The sequence below is a fragment of the Calliphora vicina genome, chromosome X, assembly GCF_958450345.1.
Source record: "Calliphora vicina chromosome X, idCalVici1.1, whole genome shotgun sequence".
Taxonomy (NCBI): Eukaryota; Metazoa; Arthropoda; class Insecta; order Diptera; family Calliphoridae; genus Calliphora; species Calliphora vicina.
The window spans coordinates 6,110,311-6,131,446 of record NC_088785.1 but is presented as its reverse complement, the minus strand read 5'-3'; the positions used below and the strand labels follow the sequence as shown (position 1 = coordinate 6,131,446).

The 21,136-nt window shown below is 28.6% G+C and overlaps 1 protein-coding gene across 1 annotated transcript in view; it reads right to left on the bottom strand.

Moving 5' to 3' along the window:
- ey (eyeless) overlaps positions 1–21,136 on the bottom strand; it is a 69,910-nt gene that overhangs the window by 20,975 nt on the left and 27,799 nt on the right. The window contains exons 3-4 of the mRNA XM_065514748.1: positions 14,940–15,105; positions 10,795–10,975 (exon numbers count right to left, since the gene is read on the bottom strand). Coding sequence (XP_065370820.1) covers positions 10,795–10,975; positions 14,940–15,105 — 347 coding nt within the window. The remainder of the gene's footprint in view (positions 1–10,794; positions 10,976–14,939; positions 15,106–21,136) is intronic.

Sequence of the window (21,136 nt, the reverse complement as noted above, 5' to 3'; positions counted from 1 at the left end):
AAATCAATTTTATTTTTTAAAATTTTTATCAGGGCACACTTAAGGTACGGTCACACACAGCTAATATTTGACGTTTATCGTCAAATATTTCATTGCCTGAATCTGACCACAAATAAAATTTAGAGCAAACAACAAAACAGATGATTTTAGTCAAACAAAATTATTTGTCGGCAAACAAAATATTTTCTTAATGTGAACAAAGTGTGACCACTAGCTATATAAATACCTAAAAAATATATAATTTGATCTTGCAAATATTTTTAAGGTTAAAGCACTTATTTCGAATTGTAAAGTAATCATTTTATTAGAGATTTATTGAATTTTGTTATCATATATTGAATTTAATTGTTCACTTTTTGTTTGACCAAACTGCTGCGAAAAAGAATCAGTAAATATATTTGCCGTGTGGTCACACTATATCAAACACTTTCATAAAATAATTGTTTGATCAAATAGAAAAAAACAGAAAATTATTTGCTCAGCATGGCGGAAAAATAAGAGGAGATTATTTAAATATTTTTCGTACTAAATTAAAGACACAAATTCACTATTTTTTTTTAAACATAAATACATATTCAATATTTCTTGAATATTTGTTATTTAAATTATTTTCACTAAATAATTGCATCAATAAATGAAGTCTTCTTCTTCACATAAAAGTCATTCAGCCTAGGATGACATACTGGGAGAAAAACTAATTGAAGACATGAAATCTATGTTGCGATTTTTGCAATTTTATGCGATTTATATTTTTATACGTTTAACATAGTCTGATGTTTGATTATTTTTTATTTATACATGGAGTTTGTCTATTTTCAAAATTTAAAATTGCTCATATGTACATATGGAATATCAACTGAAATTTTATACAGATTGAATTTAAAATCAAAGAAAATTTTTTTTACATACATAAATAGTATGAATTGATTGTAATTAAAAAATAATTCTTAAACAGTATGATCTGTTTAATTTTTTTTTTACTGCAGAAGAAGAATATGTCTAATAGCATTTTTCACTTTTCTGATTTTATAAAAAATAATTCTTAAACAGTATGATCTGTTTAATTTTTTTTTTACTGCAGAAGAATATGTCTAATAGCATTTTTCACTTTTCTGATTTTAGTATCACTCAAAAATTTTTATTATAAATTTTTAGATAATGCGATTGAATTGGAATTAATTAAAAATTAATGTAAAAAAGGTAAACTTTTCCATAAAATTTAACAATATTTGTGAACATGTTCTTATTCTGAATGAAAAAAGTTTGGAAAAAGTCGTGTTCGATTAATAATATGTATTAAAAAAACAATAAGCATTTTTACTGGAATTCAAGTTGATAGCAAGTGTAATTCAAGCCTTGGGTTATAGTCAAGCAATTGAATTACAGTTGTATTACACTTTATTTCAATAGCATTATCCAGTAAAAAGGAAACATAAATTCAAGCCATATGTTTTTTGTTTGAAAAATATTTAATATTTCAAATATTTTTCAAGTATAAAACATGATTACATTTCCATTCAATTTCAATTATGAATTGTGATAGTAATATAATTTAATAAATAAACATTTAATAATTATATTATTAAATTGTTCAAGCTTGTGTTCTTTTCGCGATTTGTTTTCATTATTTAGCGATTTTTAATTTAAGATATAGCAACACTACTTTTGCGATAACACATGATGCAACAGCTGTTATTTGACGCTGTTTGATCTTGCAAATGAATTGCAAGATCAAATAAAAAAATACCCAAAATGCAGGAAAATATTTGCTGTTTAGTGGTCACACATTGGTCACATTACAAGAATGTTTTGATATTGGCAAATAAATTTGTTTGACCAAATTCAGCTGTTTTCTTGTTTGCAGTGCAAAAATATTTTGTGGTCAAACTAGAAACATAAAATATTTGACGCTTAAATAAAAGTACTGAAATTTCATAATTCTTTCAAATGTAAAGCAAAATCTGGTAATCTTTTACTTTCTAGAAATGCCTTTTTTATTGACGAAAGAAATTAAAGTTGTTTTGCAGCTTTATTTAATAATTATTTAGAACAAATATTACCATAAATGTGACCACAAGTCAAATATATTTTCCCCTTTGTGTGTTTGATAGTATTTCGGTGTAGTTTGATAAAACAAATATGGCAAATAAATGTGTACAGTGTGAACACAAAATCAACCCATGAATTATTTGATGTAGTTTTGATCAAACACATGAAACATCTTGTGTCAAATAATTTGCGTAGTCTGACCCTACCTTTAGAAATGTGACTGCATCACTACAACAATACAAAAACAACAGATACTTTGTTTTTGTTAAAAAGTAGGTGAACTGTCAAAGTTGCCTGTTGTTGTTTTTGCTTTTGGGTTTGTTGTATTTTTCGCCACAACAACCACAAGTGAATTGACAGTTCAGACTGAATAAAAAAATAATCAGCTGTTTCATCGCAGTCACCTTTCTAAGTGTGCCCTGATTTTTATGTTTCTTTTTAAAGCCTTTTATGATTTCAAATTATTGCAGAAAAGATTTAAACAATTTTTTTTATTTTAAATTTAAATGGGACAAGGCAGCTGGAATTTTTTGCATTAGGTAAAGGGATAAACAATGAACTTATATTGACAATATGGCAAATATAAAAATTTGTATATTTTTTTATTTTCCATCAATGTTGAGAAATATTGAACAAATGCATTGTTTCTTAATAAATAGATCTATCTATGGAATCCAAAGGAATGGCGACCCGTTACCTAGTTTTCGAGATACTGTATCTGAAAGCGGACCAAATTACCTAAAAATGTTCTGTTTTTTTAAACACTGAAAATCAGTCAACTTCTCAGCCATTTGTGGGCCGATTGATATTGATGCATGAATCATGTATGTAAGTTATTTGGGGGCTACGGAAAGTTATTTTCAACGTACAGACGGACATGGCTATTTCAACTCCGCTCTATATAACGATCCAGAATTTAAATTGTTTGGAACAAGGGCGAAATGTATGCTTTTGATCGGATTATTATTTCATCTACCCACATACACATACATATATGTATGTATATACTCTCGAACTAGGGCTTTAATGATTCGAAATTTTTTTTACACAATTACTCACCACTTTCAAAAATCACTTTCAAATATTTTAATATTTGAAACGAATTTATTCTGTATTTTATGAAAAGAGACAAAAAATTTCTTTAGATTTATTATTAAATTTATTTGTTTTAATGGATAAGGAAAGCAGTTGTATAAATATTATTTTTTTTGTTTGTCTAGCGAAAGTTTTAAAAATCCCGCCATTTTTCACATATGTACATAAATATTGAAAATTGTCCCACTTTTTGTTTAAATAAAAACTGGCTACCCTAACGCATATTAATGCAAATGTGAGACATTGTTAATTTCATTTAAAATATATAGCATACAACTGGGCGTTAATTAAATCCATATTTACAGCAAGCCAGCAAGCAGCACACATTTTGAATGGATGTAATTTGGATACTCTCGTATCCAATAAGCTGTTACTTCTGCATAAATTACCCGCCCTATAAAGTTTGGTGCATGCGTAGTGTATTACACAAATCACAACAACAAACCCATTCAAATCAAATTGCTATCGGCAAAAAGCGGCTACAGACGACAGTGAACACTTGTTGCGAATAAGATTGTGTTTTAATGTGGCCCAACAGCATGACGGGGAGTCGCCACATACGTTCGTACATACACAGCAACAAAATTTACATTGTATATGGAATGAATTTCTACATAAGCTGTATGAATTCAACATGTGAATTTATTCCCAAAACTTTTTAATTTAGAGTATAATTTTTTGTTTTAAAATTTGAGAAATCAATTCATCATAATTGTTTATAGGTATAACATTTATATTAAATCATAAAAATATACTTTAATTTCTTCATTTTATCTGAAAAACATTAAAAATTCTAATAGTTTTCAAACAGTCTTCTAGATTTTTTTTTTTTTCAAATTGAAAATATATGAACAAATTAATAAAATGTATATATTTTTTATTCTTATTATGAATTGAAACCAATGAAATGCAATTCATTCCATTTAGGTACACATTTTTTTCTGTGTACGTACGAGTATGGATGTCAGTATTAGAGTTGTTCTTTTTTTGTTTGTTTATTATTTTTTCGAATTTCGAGGAGATTAGGTGGGACTTGATATAAAATTGCATTGTTCAAAATACGAGTCAAATCCATTAATCGATTAAATGTTAATGGCACATCGGCTGTGAAGTTGAGAAATTTGAATTTCTTCATGGTTTTGTAAAAAGTATTCTTCTTAAATATTAAATTTCGCATTAAGTTATAACGACAACGTATTCTATAGAGAATTATATTTCTAAAAACATATGAATGTATGTATGATAAATTTATGAAGTAATAAAAATTCCCCGTTCATTAACTGTCCCAGTCCTTTTAGGAAATTGTATATTTCCACCTTCCTAAGACACCTAAAAGCTCTGCTATGATTTTTTGTCTAACTAGTACAACGTTTACCCATTCCCATCTAAGGCCAATACAGGTAATTTTGTTTACACTTTTCATTAATCCAAGTTCAAAATTTTAAAATGTTGTTCATCGAAATCTAAAAATGTAAGTACTGCTCTTAAGGATTTTATAAAAGACTTTAATGTTAGTTGCTAAACAAAAGGAATTTCCATATCAGCCTCAGCCTGTATACGAAAATAGATAATTACATCAATATCCAGCACCTGTTGACTCACCTGCGGATTTGGGTATAAACACAATTTTTATACGCTTCACCTTCGTGAGAAAGGTATATATAAGTTTGTCATTCCGTTTGTAATTTTCACAATACAATCCTTATAGATAGCGGAGTCGATTAAGCCACGTCCGTCTGTCTGTCCTAATCTTCAATAATTCTGTCTGTCATGCTTTCGAGAAATTTGTTATATCAAAGGTTTTTCGGTAAGAGTGCTTTAGAACCATTACTCCTAGAAATTTAAATTGTAAAGAGAATATGCCCTTAGAAATAAAACACAACCGACCAAAACGAAGACTTAAATTTGTGGACCGGTATCTCGTCACCGCATCTCAAGAAAGCTTTGAACTCTTTTATTTAGTTAATCTTGAATATTTATCTTAAATAATACAAGAAAGGAAATACTATTGGTTAACTTTTAATTTTTCGGTCTGGGTGGACTTTTCGCTGGAAATGCCCATATCCAGAATATTATTACTTAATACATATAGAGAAAATTTATGTACTGAAAGTTAACACTTTCAACCCCAACAAAATATCGAGCTGCCAACAGACAGACGAAGTGGAATCGTTAAATTAACTGAGAAAATAATTCTATTGTAAATCTATTGGTATACATCAAGTTGGTTGCTGGAGCTTTAGTAGTGGGCTTTATAAATAATTAGCTTCATCAGCCACCTAGTCAGTCGATTGTACCGATGGACCATTTGTTTAGGGCTTTACAAACATCACACAGTTGTTTAGAAACTTTTTTTTTTGGATATAATTCAGTATCTTGGGTACTATTAGAGCTATTATTACGAAATTTCACAAGGTTTGAGCTGAGGTGATTTCGAGTTGATTTACGTTTGTTCAGCTTTCTAGCGATAATGGGAGCCAGTGCCTAGCCCCTCAAATTTGGTCACCTCGGGTGATCAACGTATAAATTTGTCGAAAGGGTCAAGGTTTGTGGAACTTCTGAGGAGTAAATAAAGGCCTTTTATATAAATATTTGATACTATTTAAAACATTATGAATTGAGAATTGATATTTTAGTAAAATTAAATAATTTTATAAAATTTTGGGACTTCATTTACCTTAAAAACTAAAAAATATAATATGGTGATTTTCCACGAATAAAAATATAAAATTTGACTTAATATACAATTTTAATAGTTAAGATATCATAACAAAATTTGGAACCAACATAGAATCATGTCCTTAAATCAATGGCATTAGAATTTTTGACATTCTTTATTTTAAAATACCGAAATTCCTAAAACGGGGAAAATGTGTTCCAAAAACTGATTTTTTTCAGAAAAGTGCCCACTGTGACGTTTTTACCGTGTGATAGTAAAAGCACCTAGTAAGTATTTATGAAACATATGGTGTTATACAAATATGGTGGATCTACGTGGATCAGTGCTTTGCCTTTTTAGAATTTTTTACTCAAACCTATTTTTTATAAATTGGCCAAGTTTTGATAGGTCTGGGGGTGATATGTCCGCTTACACGCTTTTGCATTAAGTTGTATTTCCAGATCATAAAAAAATTCTATATAGTCGCGAAGAAATTTTTTTTCTACAAATGAGAAAGTATATGGACTTATTTGGGAAGAAACGTTAAAAATACGGCCCTTTTTACAAGTTCCAACTTTGGATGCGTATAACTTTTTATAGGGAACAGATATCTGTTAGCAAGTTTTTTTTATTTTATTTAGAATTTACCCGCCATATCAAAAAAACCATAAAAAGATCGAACAAAATTAAAAAAAAAATTCAACTAATAGAGATAACCTACACCTGTAAGCGTATTTTTGTAGACCTTCTCAAGGACTATTTATATTTATTCGTATCATAAATTAATTTTTGGCGATTTTTAAAATAAAATTGATACCCGAGGTGACCGAGGAAGCTGAAAAAATGTAAATTAATACTCCCAGTTTTATAATGGTATATAAACAGTCAGCTTCAAAATTGTGAGATGTATGTTGAACACTAATGCCCAGTTTTTGACTTGTTATTTAAATACGTATTTAGTTAATTTTAACTTAAAATTATGTTGTATTTAAATACAGTTTGAGTTTTTCAGTGCTACATAATTTGTCTTATTTAAATAAGATAAAAGTATGGTAGCACTACTAAATATCAAAAATTTATCGATAGTTTTGCTTAAAACAGCTGTTCAACCAAAACAAAAATTGATACATTTTGCCCAATAAGAAATAAAAGTTTATTAAACAATAAAATTATTGGTAGGAAAATGCACAAAAGAAGCTCCAATTGCCCCGCATCGGAATTGTAGTTTTTGCAAGACGCTTTTTTTAGCAAGACGCTGTTGTTTGTTTTTTTTTTTACTACAATAGAGTGAAAAAAAACCAAACAACAAAAGTCAGCTGTCAAAAACATATGGTAGTTTATGAAACTTAAATAGAATTTAAATGACCAACGTCGGCCATTTAAGTATCATTTAAAAAAGCACTGAGAAACTCATTTTCGCATTTAAATAGAACTTAAATATAATTCATATTTAAATACGAAGTCAAAAACTGGCTCTAAGTTTAAATGGACCAGGCTTGGGGAATAGCAATTACATTTTCCATTGAATTACATCAATGGAAAATGTAATTCAATGGCTGCGCCGAATATAGCTCTCTTAATTGTTTTATAATATACTAGTAAACAAAGTTTGTGACGTCTGAGACAAGGCTTTGTTAAAGGATAGGTTTAAAAATCGTGTCAATACAACATGATACATTTTGTGAATGCAAATTGTAATTTATGCTATTCTGCCTTTAGGTTATACGGATCGGACCAGTTGTTACCATTTTTCTATATTTATTAAACATTTTTTTTAAAAAAGTCCAACTGTGAGCGGTTTGCTTAGTATATTTGTATGTTATGTTGATTTTCTGTAAGGGAAGGTGTTTATTAAATATTTTTTTTAACACAACTCACATTAAGGGACATTTGAATTAGTTCATGCGTAAGATTTTTTTTTGTTTGTTTTGTTTATAAAGATTTCGTTCTTATTAGCGAACAGTCAAGGAAGAAAAGAAATGTTGTGTGTATTTAAAAATTATGAGGATGATGATGATGACGATAACGGTGATGATGAAGATATATTAAGGGATGTTTCTTAAATTGCGTTTGTTATTTGTGTACTAAATATGTTTGGGAACGATATTTCATTGCTGTGATAATTTTGGTCGACTATTAATATGCTACTGTATGTTACTACGTACGTACGTACGTACGTACGTACGATTGTTGTTACTTTTTCTTCCAAAATTAAGCTTACAAAATATTTGTCAATTGTGTGCCATACATTACATTACACGCAAGTTAAAGCATTGAGTGCCAAAGATTTTTCTTTATTTAACATATTATTTGAGAGAAAAAAAGTACCATGTTTTAATGTACTAAAAAAAAGATAGCGACCTTACTGGCGGTATTCACAATATTGTTAACATGCTATACAGAGTCTTCAGCCAGCCATACATTCATTCATCCATCCATCCATCCTTTCAACCAACCCCTTGCCGTTGTTTAAATAAAAAAATTAATGTGGTAAAATAAAAAAATAAATCAACTGGAAAAAAGAGGGGATTAAAAAGGACTCTGTAAAAATCTTTATAACCAAAAACGTTGTTAATAGTTTTTAAATGTTTAAGAATTCTTTTAAATTGATTTCGTTTTCTGGATATTATTTATAGATAGATAGACAATCTATGTATGTACATATGTATATACAACATAAATAGAACCAAATTAGCAAACAAAAAATTGGGCATAACACATCACCAGAAAAAACATGCATTTGCATATTTTGGTTTCCCTGCTTATAACTTACAAATGTATCGAAAAATGCAAGTCATTTTAAAGCGTAATCAGTTTTCTATCCAAACCAATTAATAAATTTAAAGTCGGACAAAAACTAATAAGTTGACGAACATCACTGAAAACGGTTTTTTTAGAATTATGTACTTCTGAGATTGAAGGTGTTTCTGAAATTTTAAAGTTAAAGTTATTAAAAAATCGCCAGGCCATTAACATGTCTCAGGCCACTAGGACAAGAAATGAAGGAATAAAATTTCCGTACCTGCGTATAAATTTTTCGATTTTCAAGAAAAAATAATTTTTTGGTCATATTTTGGCGAATGAGCCGAATTTCCTTACTGTTATAAACTTTAAGTAAAACTTATTCAGAATATTATAGTCCATGCAATTTTAAATATAGTCTGAAAGTTTTACTAAAATCGGAAAAACGTTAACCCTTAAATCGTGAAGGTCGAAGGTAAATTTTTTCAATATTTGGAATTTCTAATGGAACAATAGCGAAATGTTATATATTTTGGGCCGATTTTGATGAAACTTAAGAAAAATATAGAAATTCTTTAGAAGAAAGTGGAATTAATATTTGTTTGTAATTATTTGTTTTAAATTTCTTTACCAAAGACTAAAAGATCTTTTTAGAATTAACTAAATCAAACGGAGAAGTTTCAAATAAATCGATTGCAGTAATAACTATGGTATTGAAACCATTTCGCCACAGTCCTCACTATTCAAGTGTTCCAAAAGTACTATTCAGTCCCTCTTTTATGTCCAATTTAATGTTTCAAGGTTCATTATCATACAAGAGAAAATAAAAAATACCATTAAAAGAATAAACAGTATCAACATTTCTTTAATAAATTTCTTCATATAAATGTTTAATTTTCCGCTAATTATAATTTTATATAAATCGATTTTTGTTTATTACTTCACAAAATATAAATTTTTTTTTATTTTAAATAAGAAATTTTATAAAATTATATCCTTTAAATTTTATAAAATTTCTTATTTAAAATAAAAAAAAATTTATATTTTGTGAAGTAATAAACAAAAATCGATTGTTATTATTTTAGTATGAGAATAAAATAAATCATTAAAATTGTGAAAACTTTTCATCAAAATATTGGAATTTAATCATTAAATTAATGAAATTATTTCATGGAATTTGCGATTTTTCATCATGATTCCTATGAAATCCTTCATTAGAGGAACGATTTTAAATCATATTTATAATGAAATTATGAATTGTTTCATTAAACTAATTAAATAATTTCATTTTAAATATGAAATTTCTTCATTATTTCATTACACATTTCATTAAATTAATGACAAATATTCATAGTTCCAATGAATTATATTTCATTTAGACAATGTAAAACTTTCATTGATTTCATGAAACGTTTCATTAATATAGGTTCAATGAAACATGTATCATTAATCCAATGAAGCGCTACGTTGGTTGAATATTAATGTAAATTTTCATTACATTAATGTCAGAATTCATTGGATTCATGCAGAAAATTCTTTCAGTGTAAAATGGATAAATAATTCTAAATACAAAATATCATATATTTTATGCAAATAATTTAAACTTTTCTACATAATTTATAAATGATAATTTAGGGAGTTTTGGATCTTTTTGGACATTCAAAAAAAAAGAGAAAAAAAACGTATGTACTTCTTTTGATGGATGAATTTGGTTTTTCAAACAATTTGGCTAAACACGTACAGTATCCAATGGATATATATGGACATATATGTATACTTTGCCTAGTAACACTGATAACAGTGAGCGTATCAAGTCGACTTGTACTACTTTTGCAGATTTTGTTCACTTTATTTCTTCCAAATGTTTTAATGCGTTTAATATGCATTACATTTTCTCCCTTCATGAAATCACAAAAGTTCAGAAAAAAAATAAAACGGAAAAAAACAACGTTATTGCCGTACAGTAAATGTGACAAGTCTCAAGGTCTTATGGAGTGTTCGTTGAAGTGTAAAGATATTATTGTTAAATGTCGTTTTGGGGGTGGTCTGTCATTGACAAAAAGATTAAAAAAATGAAATAGCTGCCGAAGGATGAAGGGCAAAGGAAAAAACAGCAATGACAAGGGGGATGGGCACTATCGAAATAGAAGCACAAAACCACACTAATGATTATTACTTCAAACCAAAAAAGTAGGAAAAAGTGATTTTTTTTGTTTTTTCAACTAACTAAAATAAATAAATATACTTACGCTTGGTATATTATCGTTTGTACAAACGCCATCTTGCAATAATTTATCACGTATTTCCCACGCAAATATACTAGGACATTCTCGCTTATAATGCGAGATTTTGGCAACAACTTCAGCGGTGGCGACTCGAGGTTTTGAACCACCAATCGCTCGGGGTCTTATGCTGCCGGTTTCATAATATCTGTAAAAATAGAAAAATTTCATCAAATCCACAATATTCTTGGGAAATATACATAAGTTTCTGAGAATGAAATACATACTACATTCAAATACATATGTATGTATAAAGGTATTTATAGACGGCAATACTGTCAAAACTCAAGTATCATAATACAATTTTATCATCTAAACAAAATTTGTATTCGATTTTCAAAGAATACAAATGATTTTTTTGATTTACGGTTGGTATTGAAAATTTGTTTAAAACAATTCAAAAACTTTTTATTTTTATATGTATCGGGTATGTATTTATAAACACAAATAAGGCAAACAAAAATTTCAAGAAAATATAAAATAAAAATAAAGTTTGCAGAAAAATATCAATCAACAAAGAAATAAAATATTTGTAATACTATCGTGTAAACAAGATATGTTTTTTCGAAACGATTTTTTGAAATACCGAATGATTACAATAATATTTTAAATTTGAAAAGTGTTAATACTCAATATTACCCTCTATAAATACCTTAAATATTACAAAATAAACTTTTATATCTATAGTTTTCGGGTATATACAAAATTACAAAAAAAAAATATATATTATTTTTGTGATCCTAATTGGAAAATGATTTTGTGTATGACAGACTTCGACTCTCTTAACAACTATAGATTTTCACGAGATATTCGCATTTTAAATTACATTTTTATTATTATACCCTTCACCACCATAAGTGGTGAATGAGGGTATATATAAGTTTGTCATTCCGTGTGTAACATTGAGAAATATTTATCTGAGACCCAACAAAGTATATATTGTTACGTTTTAACCTTTTTAAAACGCTGGTTTATTTCCTTTAAATAAACCGGATACTTTTGATTGCAAATAAAAGCCGTTTAGTAGTTTAAAAATTGTAACAACTCTTTATTTATTTAAAATGTACAACAACAGAATTAAATAGTCACTCAGTGTTTTTTTTTTTATACACGTTTATAAATTCGCAGAAATAAAGACACACTTTATAATGTACACGAATTCAATTGAAAAAAACACAACACACTTTAAGGCACTCAGTTGATGGTTATTCGAAAAGCGTCTCTAATAAACTGACTCACGACTGCAACCTCTGCCACTATTTATAACACTGCCATCTGCACTCTAGATTGTTCTTTAACTGTCAAAATTCGAATATTCTAGATCTTACTAATACATGCGCCATCTGTGGTGTACTTTCTACAATGTTCTTTAACTGAATATTCGAATTCGAATACAGCGTTGCCAACTTACGATCAAATCAACTGAAAGCTTTTATTTAATAACATACAGTTTGCTATTACAGCACTGTTATTTGAAAGCATTATGCTACTTTTAAATCAGCCCTTAAAATCGTTATATGATTCTTATGAAATTCTAAGTCGATTGAGCTATGTCCGTCTGTCTGTCTCTGTAAAACACGCTCACGTCCAAAATAGACAAACAAAATTGGTAAACTTGCAAGAAAAATGTTTACTGTTCTCCTAAGCTGTTTGGTATTGAAAATCTGCAAAATCGGTTCAGTGGAACCAGAGTTATGAACCAAGATGTGAGACAACCTAAAAAAAAAAACTTGATAATTTTAAAATAGTTTTTGTTATTTGTGCAAATATATTGCAGATAATACCATAAAATTTTACACACGTTATTTTGCTGTTAAAAGGACTAACTCTGGTAAAAATTATAAGAATCGGAGCATGATTTCTCCTAGCCCCCATACAAATTTCTTCGCGAAATATGGTTCTATGGTCTATAAAAGCCTAAAAAATTGCATTATCCACACAAAATTCAGGAAAAATAAGCTTCGTGCTTAAACAAATCACAACACTAAATTTTTTGTGTATCGGCCCATATTTGACAATAGCCCCCATATAAAGTTCACTTCCGAAAATCACTTAAATAAGCATAAATGTCTTATAAGTTTAAATTCGTCATAAATAGTTCCCATATACAGCTTTTTAAGTATGTTAGTCAAATTTAGTTTTGTTTAAAAAATGTATATGCAGTTTTGTTTATCAGACATACAGCATAAGAAAAAACATAATCATTCCTATTTTCATTTATATTTTAATACATTATATGACTAACAATGTATTGAGTCAATATTTTTACTTGAAAAAATAATAGAAACGCGTAAAAGGATTCAACTTTTCGAGGCACATCTTTATATTTTTTGTTAAAAAACTATCTTATCTTAATATTTAGTTGCTCTACCTTTGTTTTTCACAACTATATTTCATCTGCGGCTCATGGAATCAACCAATTTCTATGCAAACGTCCTTGTCAATGTCAAATCACTCTTCCTGGATTTGTTCCCATAATTCGTGCTTATTTTTCGGACTGAAACCCTCTAGCTTCCTCTTGAGCACTGCGAAGGCCATTCCATAAGAGGTACTTTGTTGACAGCAAACCAGTATTTTGCCAAAACTCCCTTCCTCAGATAATGGAAGCATTAAGCTTTGCAATATATTTACGTAGTCCTGGATGCATATTTCGTTCTTTATCCAATATAATGGACCGACACCAGAACAGGAGAAACACCCACATATCACGATGGATCCACCGCCTTGTTTTACGCTCTTCTTGGTGTATTTTTTATCATATGCCTTATTGTCTGGGCGCCTAACATAATATTTCCCATCGGATCCAAACAAATTTATCTTTGTTTTGTATGACCACAGCCCAAGAAGAACGTAAACACCCCATATCACGATGGCGGTTTATATATTACTATATACACACAACTAAACTTTTGTTTTCTTTTTATTATGCTATTATATACATATGTAGATGATTTCATGAAACACTAACAAAATACATGGGTTTTTGGGTTTTTTGCTTATATCTCGGCCATTTGTGGACCAATTTTCTCGATTTTAAATAGCAACCGAGCTATTCCGGAGATTTTGATGTATCAATCATGTTTGTAAGTTATTTAGGGGATTTGGAAAGTTGATTTCAACATACAGACGGAAATGGCTATATCGACTCCGCTATCTATAACGATCCAGAATTTATGGGGTCGCAAATGAAAAATGTAGAAATTACAAACGGAATGACAAACTCATATATACCCTTGCCACTCATGGCGAAGGGTATAAAAATATAGTTTTTCTGTGGTAAAAACTGGAGTGATTAATCTAACAAAAATTCTCAGATCATTAAAGAGTTCTAAAAACATCATTGCAAGGGATATTTTTTCCAGCAAAATCAAGACCAGGTGACAAATAGTAATGAATTTAACAGAATTTATTCAAGAAATGTAATAGAAATTAATTGAAAACATCATAATTATAGTTCAAGAAATTTACAACACGGAAATAATAAATGCATCACAACGTTTAACGTTTTCTAATCATTTCATTTTCGTAATCGATTTCCATGACATAACTGGGGAGTTATTTTGTAATTTGTTTCGAAAAGAAAATCATTTGAAATTGTATGCTTATAATACATTGTATTTCGAAAAGGTTTTCTTTCGTATTGAATTACACAATAACGTTCTGAATATCTTATCCTATGATAATAATTTTATTATGGCTGTTGATAAAAACCTGATACATATATTTTAAGAATACATAATTGAAATGTAACTCTGGATATTGAGTGGAAATCGAATACATTGCTAGCTCTGCAGCATTGAAGCTATTAATACAATTGTCATCGACATGCCTACTATTAATGTGAAACTATAACTAATAACGATATTGGATGTGTATTATCTGAAATTTCTCCAAACATTAAAAAGCTTATAGGAGACATAATTTTTCTAAATATTAGTTGGCTTTTCTGAAATTGTTATATCTGAATATTAAATTGAATTTGATTGATGTAAACTTTAATAAAATATTTATGAATTCTCTACATAATATGTAGAGTCATTACATTGTATTTTTGCATTTTGGTTGCCCTCCCTGGTTATTATATTAATTTAAATTACATTTTTTATACTGACCTTCCCAAAATTTTGCTAACACATCCATTTGACACCTGCAATATGCGCGATATATCACACGGTCTAGCTCCCGAATGAGCTAATTCCACGATTTTTTGCCTAGTTGAATCTGGTAGAGGACGACCACCTACAAATACACCGCCCAATTGATTTACACCGCTATGACCTGCAAAGAAATAAAAATTACGAGCTTTGTGAAAAAAATAAATAAATGTTTTTATGGACAATATTATTAACATGCGGACTCTACATTTACAGTAGAGTCCGAACGAAATCAATTTTTTAAGGTCTATTCCAAACAATCTTCTGAATCTTACCACATTTTCAGGTGACTTTAAGCCTAGTACTCTGTTCATATTTGCGAAAAATTATGGTTTTTTCATGACAAAAATTTTACATGCAACAAATGATCAGCTGTCGGTTTTAATTTCATGCGAAACAAGTGCTAAGAACAGAGTACTGTTTTTGCGAAATTATTTCGAATATATTTCATTCCAAATATTTTGTTTTACATGGGATTAGTTGTTGTTAAAATGTTTGTTACAATAACAAAACACATGTAAAATGTACACTCAAAGTACACACTTAATTGTAAATAAATTCGAAAGTAATCCATCGATTTTTATGATCGATATCTCATTTTGTTCCTATTACATGTGGCTTTGCAATAAAGCAATAACTCTAAACAATTTCTGCCGTTTTCGATTTTTCATGATTTTTTTAAAACAAAAAAATTTGCTATTTGCATGTAAAAAATATATTTTTTGCTTCAATTTGTTAATATAACTCCGAAACTACTGAGCCGATTAAAACGCAATATATAAACGGATTAAAGGCTATGTAAATTTTATCAATAATATCGGTATAACCGTTTTTGAGTTATCATAAATTATGTGGAGAAGCATCTAACAAAATTCACAATTTTAGAAAAAATATTTTTTTTAAAAAAATCTATCCATATCCATCTATCTACTGGAACCACAATACATCAAAATTGAGTAGTGGTTTAAAAAGACTCCAAAAATTTTTCGATTTTGTTGCCCTGTGTTATTTATGAGTTCAAATCTCAGCCAAGACAGACATTGGTTGATTTGTAAATAAATAACAAGTTATTGGCCGTAGTTTATAAATGCCGGCGGACCTCATTAAATTTTGGACAACGTAAAAAGTATTGCTTTTTGAAATAAATAAATAGATTTTTCAAGTTCATTAACGAACGGATTTTGTACAATTCCCAGAATAAAGATGAATTTTCTCCTCCGATAATATAAAGTGCCAACTTTATGTAGATCATTTAACGACGAATTTAATTGATTGCATTAAAAATAAATTTAAAACTTTTATTTTGTATTCATTATTTCGTTTTGTTATTAAACATTATTGAGGGTGGGGGTGGATGCTTTGGATATCACCTTTACCCAACCAGCCAACCCCCAACTCCCCTGGAACCATACTAACATACAACCTTACATATATACAAGTGAGTACGAGGCAATTTTCTATGTTTCGTGCTTTGTGGCCTTTTGTTCACTGCAGTGTAGTTTAGTTAGTTAGTGTCGACTACATACTGGTATGTTTGCAAGTTCGTAAGTATTGTCTCAACCCATTCTGTCATGCTAAAATAGCAACCAATCAAGCATGTAATATGCTATGACAGTCTTCTCAAACTGTCAGCATAGATTATGGCAAACAACATTTGTTTTTGTGGTGTTTTTGTAATCGCCCAAAAAATCATAGCAACAGAAGAAAAAAACTTTAATTTTGCTAAGACAAGCAAAAGTATGTATTCATTCGATGGTTGTTATACTCGCCCGATCAAAGTTGTGCTGCACCCATACTCACGTAAATTTCTTGGTCTGTCGGTCTGCCGGTCCAACATGTGCTGCTGTACATACATACTATACTACATGGATAAGTAAGTAAGTAAGTATGTATATGGATGTAGGTTTTGTTTCAAATTGTTCGTTACCAGTACACAAACCAGACCGGTCAACCCATCCATCCATATATGCTAATATTCATATATTATATGGGTACATACATATGAGGAGCCGCAGAACAAAAGGTACTTTTTGAAAATTTAAACATTTTGGTAAATATTCAACTCAAATATTATAAAAATACCAAAAAATTAATCCGTAAAAAAATCGAAAAAGTACCTTTTGTTCTGCGGCTCCTCATACATATATGCATAAATATAGCTATTTGTAAGTTTGTCTGTTTGTTCGCCAAACACGATTAAACTGCAAAAAAGATTTTATTGACTGGGAAGCATCAAACGGTTATATATATATAAATTTGGACCCGAAAATGATTAAAAGGGCGCAAAACTCATAAATTGGTATATTTTGCTCTTAAAAAATTCCTTTGTTTTTAGCAAGGTTGACTACGAATTCGAAACTGTTAAAATGTAATGGTAACGCTAATTTGAATTATTTCGGTAACGGTATTTTAGCAATAACAGTAGTTGTCGGTAACGGTAATTTCGGTCTGACTTAAATGATTAATTAAGTTTACAAAAACTAAAAAAAGGTGACAAGGTGGTATTATATTACATTTGAAAAGCTTTATATTTCAATAAACTAAATTATTGAACTCAAAAATTTGTATTTTCTCAATTAAAACTTATTTTAGAATGGCGATAACGTTATGAAGAGGTAACGGTATTTTGTATATCTGGTACCTTTAATGTATACTATAACTATAGTTCTATAACTTAAAGTTACAAAATTAAGTATTTTACATATAGTATTTAAGAATTAAATAATGCTCTAGGCTTCAAGAAGGAGAAAAAATTAAATTATACGTACTTTCTGGCTACATTTTGTATACGTCGTACTATTTTTACAAATAACGAATAGTTTAAAGGGGAAAATACATATCTATATAAAAAAATCATATTAATCAAAATTATTATTTAACAATTAAACAGTTCGCCAAAGATCGTTAGTTCTATTCCAGATCAGGAAAATCTGTCAAAAGTATTTTCAAATTTAAAATGATATACATATCTAAATATCCTTAAAAATACATTACATATGTATGTCGAAATCAGTTGGAATCAGTAATTTTTAAATATGTAAACTCTGTTCGGTTATTTGTTTGCTATTACAACATATTTTAATCAATGTGAGATTTTCGATACATATGTATTTATTTACTTCTTGAGAAAGTTATATATGTATATAAGTTTGTCATTCCGTTTGTAATTTCCACAATATATTTTTCCGACCCTATAAAGTATATACATATATTCTGGAGTCGATTAAGCCATGTCCGTCGGTCTGTCTGTTGAAATCAATTTTCTGAAGACCCCAGATATCTTCGGGATCCAAATCTTCAATAATTCTGTCAGACATGCTTTCGAGAAGTTTGCTATTTTAAATCAGCAAAATCGGTCTACAAATGGTTGAGATATGAGGAAAAAACCAGGACAACCTCGATTTTTGACCTATATCTGGATTACTAAGTCATTAATATAGTCAATATGGATATCTATTGATAGATTTTTTAAAAACCTTTGCAACGACATATATAAGACCATAGTAAGTTGAACCTAAAATGTGTCAAAATTTTGTAACCCGAATTTTTTTCACAAAAAAAAAATTAAAAAAGCAAAATTTTTTTTTACAATTTAAAAAAAAAATTTTCCAAAAAATTCAAAAAAAACAACTTTGGAAAAAAAAATAAACTTAGTTTACCTAAAAATATTTAAAATTTGTATTTGGAAGTATAATTTGGTGAAGGGTATATAAGATTCGGCACAGCCGAATATAGCTCTCTTACTTGTTTTTATTTAAATATAGCGGATTGTAAAGGAAAAATATTTCGTTTAGTGTAATAAATTAAAAGAAAACATAACGCCTCTCACGATTCGAATATTTTCGCATATTTCTACATGTACCTCAAAATGAGTTCCGTTTTATGTCACGTACGATATACTCTTATTTCGCTCAATATTTTGGACAACAGTATTTCGAAAGAACTTTTTATTATTTTTAAATATAGTACCCTCTGAATGGAACATAAAGACCAAATTATTTTTCAGATACTCTTATTTTTGCAAAATCTATTCCACTATATAGGCGTACAAATGTCACGTACGATGATATGGAATTGCCCATATATCAATATTTGATACAAAGCTACTTTAACTATTTGCCAAATGTATACGAAAGTAGAAAAACTAACGAATCTAAATTCAAAAAAACGCTGTTTTCAATATGACATTAAAATCTCACTGTATATGGATACATATTTAAAAAACTGTCTACGGACTATATAAATTACAGTTATTTCTTTATGTTTTAAATCAACTCATAATATTGACCACCACGCAATATCATTTCAAAGAAATCAAACAAGATTTAACATCAGAAACAATATGAATCTCGGAACAGAAAGATAACGACAGTTTGGATTTTAATAATCTCCCTCAAGATATAAACAATATCAATAGAATTTCTATTTGTAAGAATAGAGTAAAGGAATAACTATTTGCTACATAATTTTGTTATATTAATAAAATTTATGAAATATACATATACATATGTATGTATATTTAAAAGAAAAAGCAAATTAGTATTTACGTTTGTAGTCGACAACACCTACCAGAAAACTAGTATTACTTTGCATGTATTTCTACATCAAATGTATCATTGTGTAATCCATTTGGTTGGTAATTAATTCGAATTCACATATCGAGCCCTTAGCGCCAAATTATCGTAAGCGACAAAACACAAATTTTACACGAGAAGGTTTTTTTGATTATTTTAAAATTTATACATAGAATTAAACATGTTATGATGCGATATAATATAATTTCGTTCAAGCTATTTGTCTATTTTTCAAAAATATTTATAACTTTTGACAATTAAAAATTCATGGAATACTTTGTTAAAAAATATAACAAAAAATATGACGAATTTTTAAAATTTATTATCAGCAATCCCGCAATTCCCAAAAAAGTGTTGAAAAATTCCAAAAATTGCACTTTTTAGTTTTTTGGCTAATATCCATACCAGGGTCGGGGTTATCGGGACCCTTTACAAAATAATTAGAAACATTTTGATATCGAATATGCTATTTAAGAATATTTGCCAAAACGTTTTATTTATTTATTTTTACATAAAAAATAGGTGTTTTTGAAAGGACCTGGTCCCCTCGGTAACAACAATTTTGAAATTCGATTTCCTTTAAAATATTTTATGAAAACTTAGCTTTCAGAAAGTAGAAATTCCTTATACATCCTCTTAGAAATCTTTTGCGATAACTTAAAAAGAAAAAAAGTTCTTTTTTCCCAAAAAATTAGCGAAAATCGCTTTTTTTAATTTTTTAAAATTCAAATGCAAATAACTTTGGACTTAATCATTATTTTTAAACAATTTTCTGTTTGACACATACATGTGTTGTTAGTCCAATAAAGGAAAACTGGAGAAAATCGGGAAATCCCCTTTTTTTCTATACCACTGTGTGTCGCTTACGATAAAATTCGTTTACTGTAAAATGTAATGATTTAAACGTTATACATTCTAATAAAATCTACAAAATCGGAGTAATTTTTGACTACATGATAAGTAAATTCGTTCATCCGAAATTACGCAAATACGCAGGACCCTTAAATCTGGAATTATGGCTAAGAATCATTTTTAATTATTTGATTTTTTAAGGTGTACATTTGTTATTCCCATGCATACATTAATATGTTGATATCCATACGTACATATAATAGATATACATGTATGTATGTATATTGAATATTGTATTTGTGTTTGTATAATTATCAATCAAGCGTAAATTTGAAATGATAATCAAGTCGATATTGCTTTTTATAGAAAATATCAAATGACCCTTCTCACAAAAAACATTGTGTTAGTTCTTTTAATAATTATTTTAAGCGACCTCTTTTCTTTGTTTTACCCAAATCAAAAATGCTTTAGAATATTCTGTCTACCAAAATTCACTGTAAATTTCGCATAAAAAAATGTACGGTGACATTTATTTGAGAAGAATTGCAAAATGTTTAAACATTTTTCTACAACTAAATAGTTTAACATAATCGATATTTTTCTCATTAATTGTTTTTTTTATAAATACAGGGATACAGTGACAACATAATTTGCTGGCAATAGAATGATTCAGTTTTCATGAACGAATTTTCCAGTTGCTACAAAATTTTTGATAAGTTCACAAATACG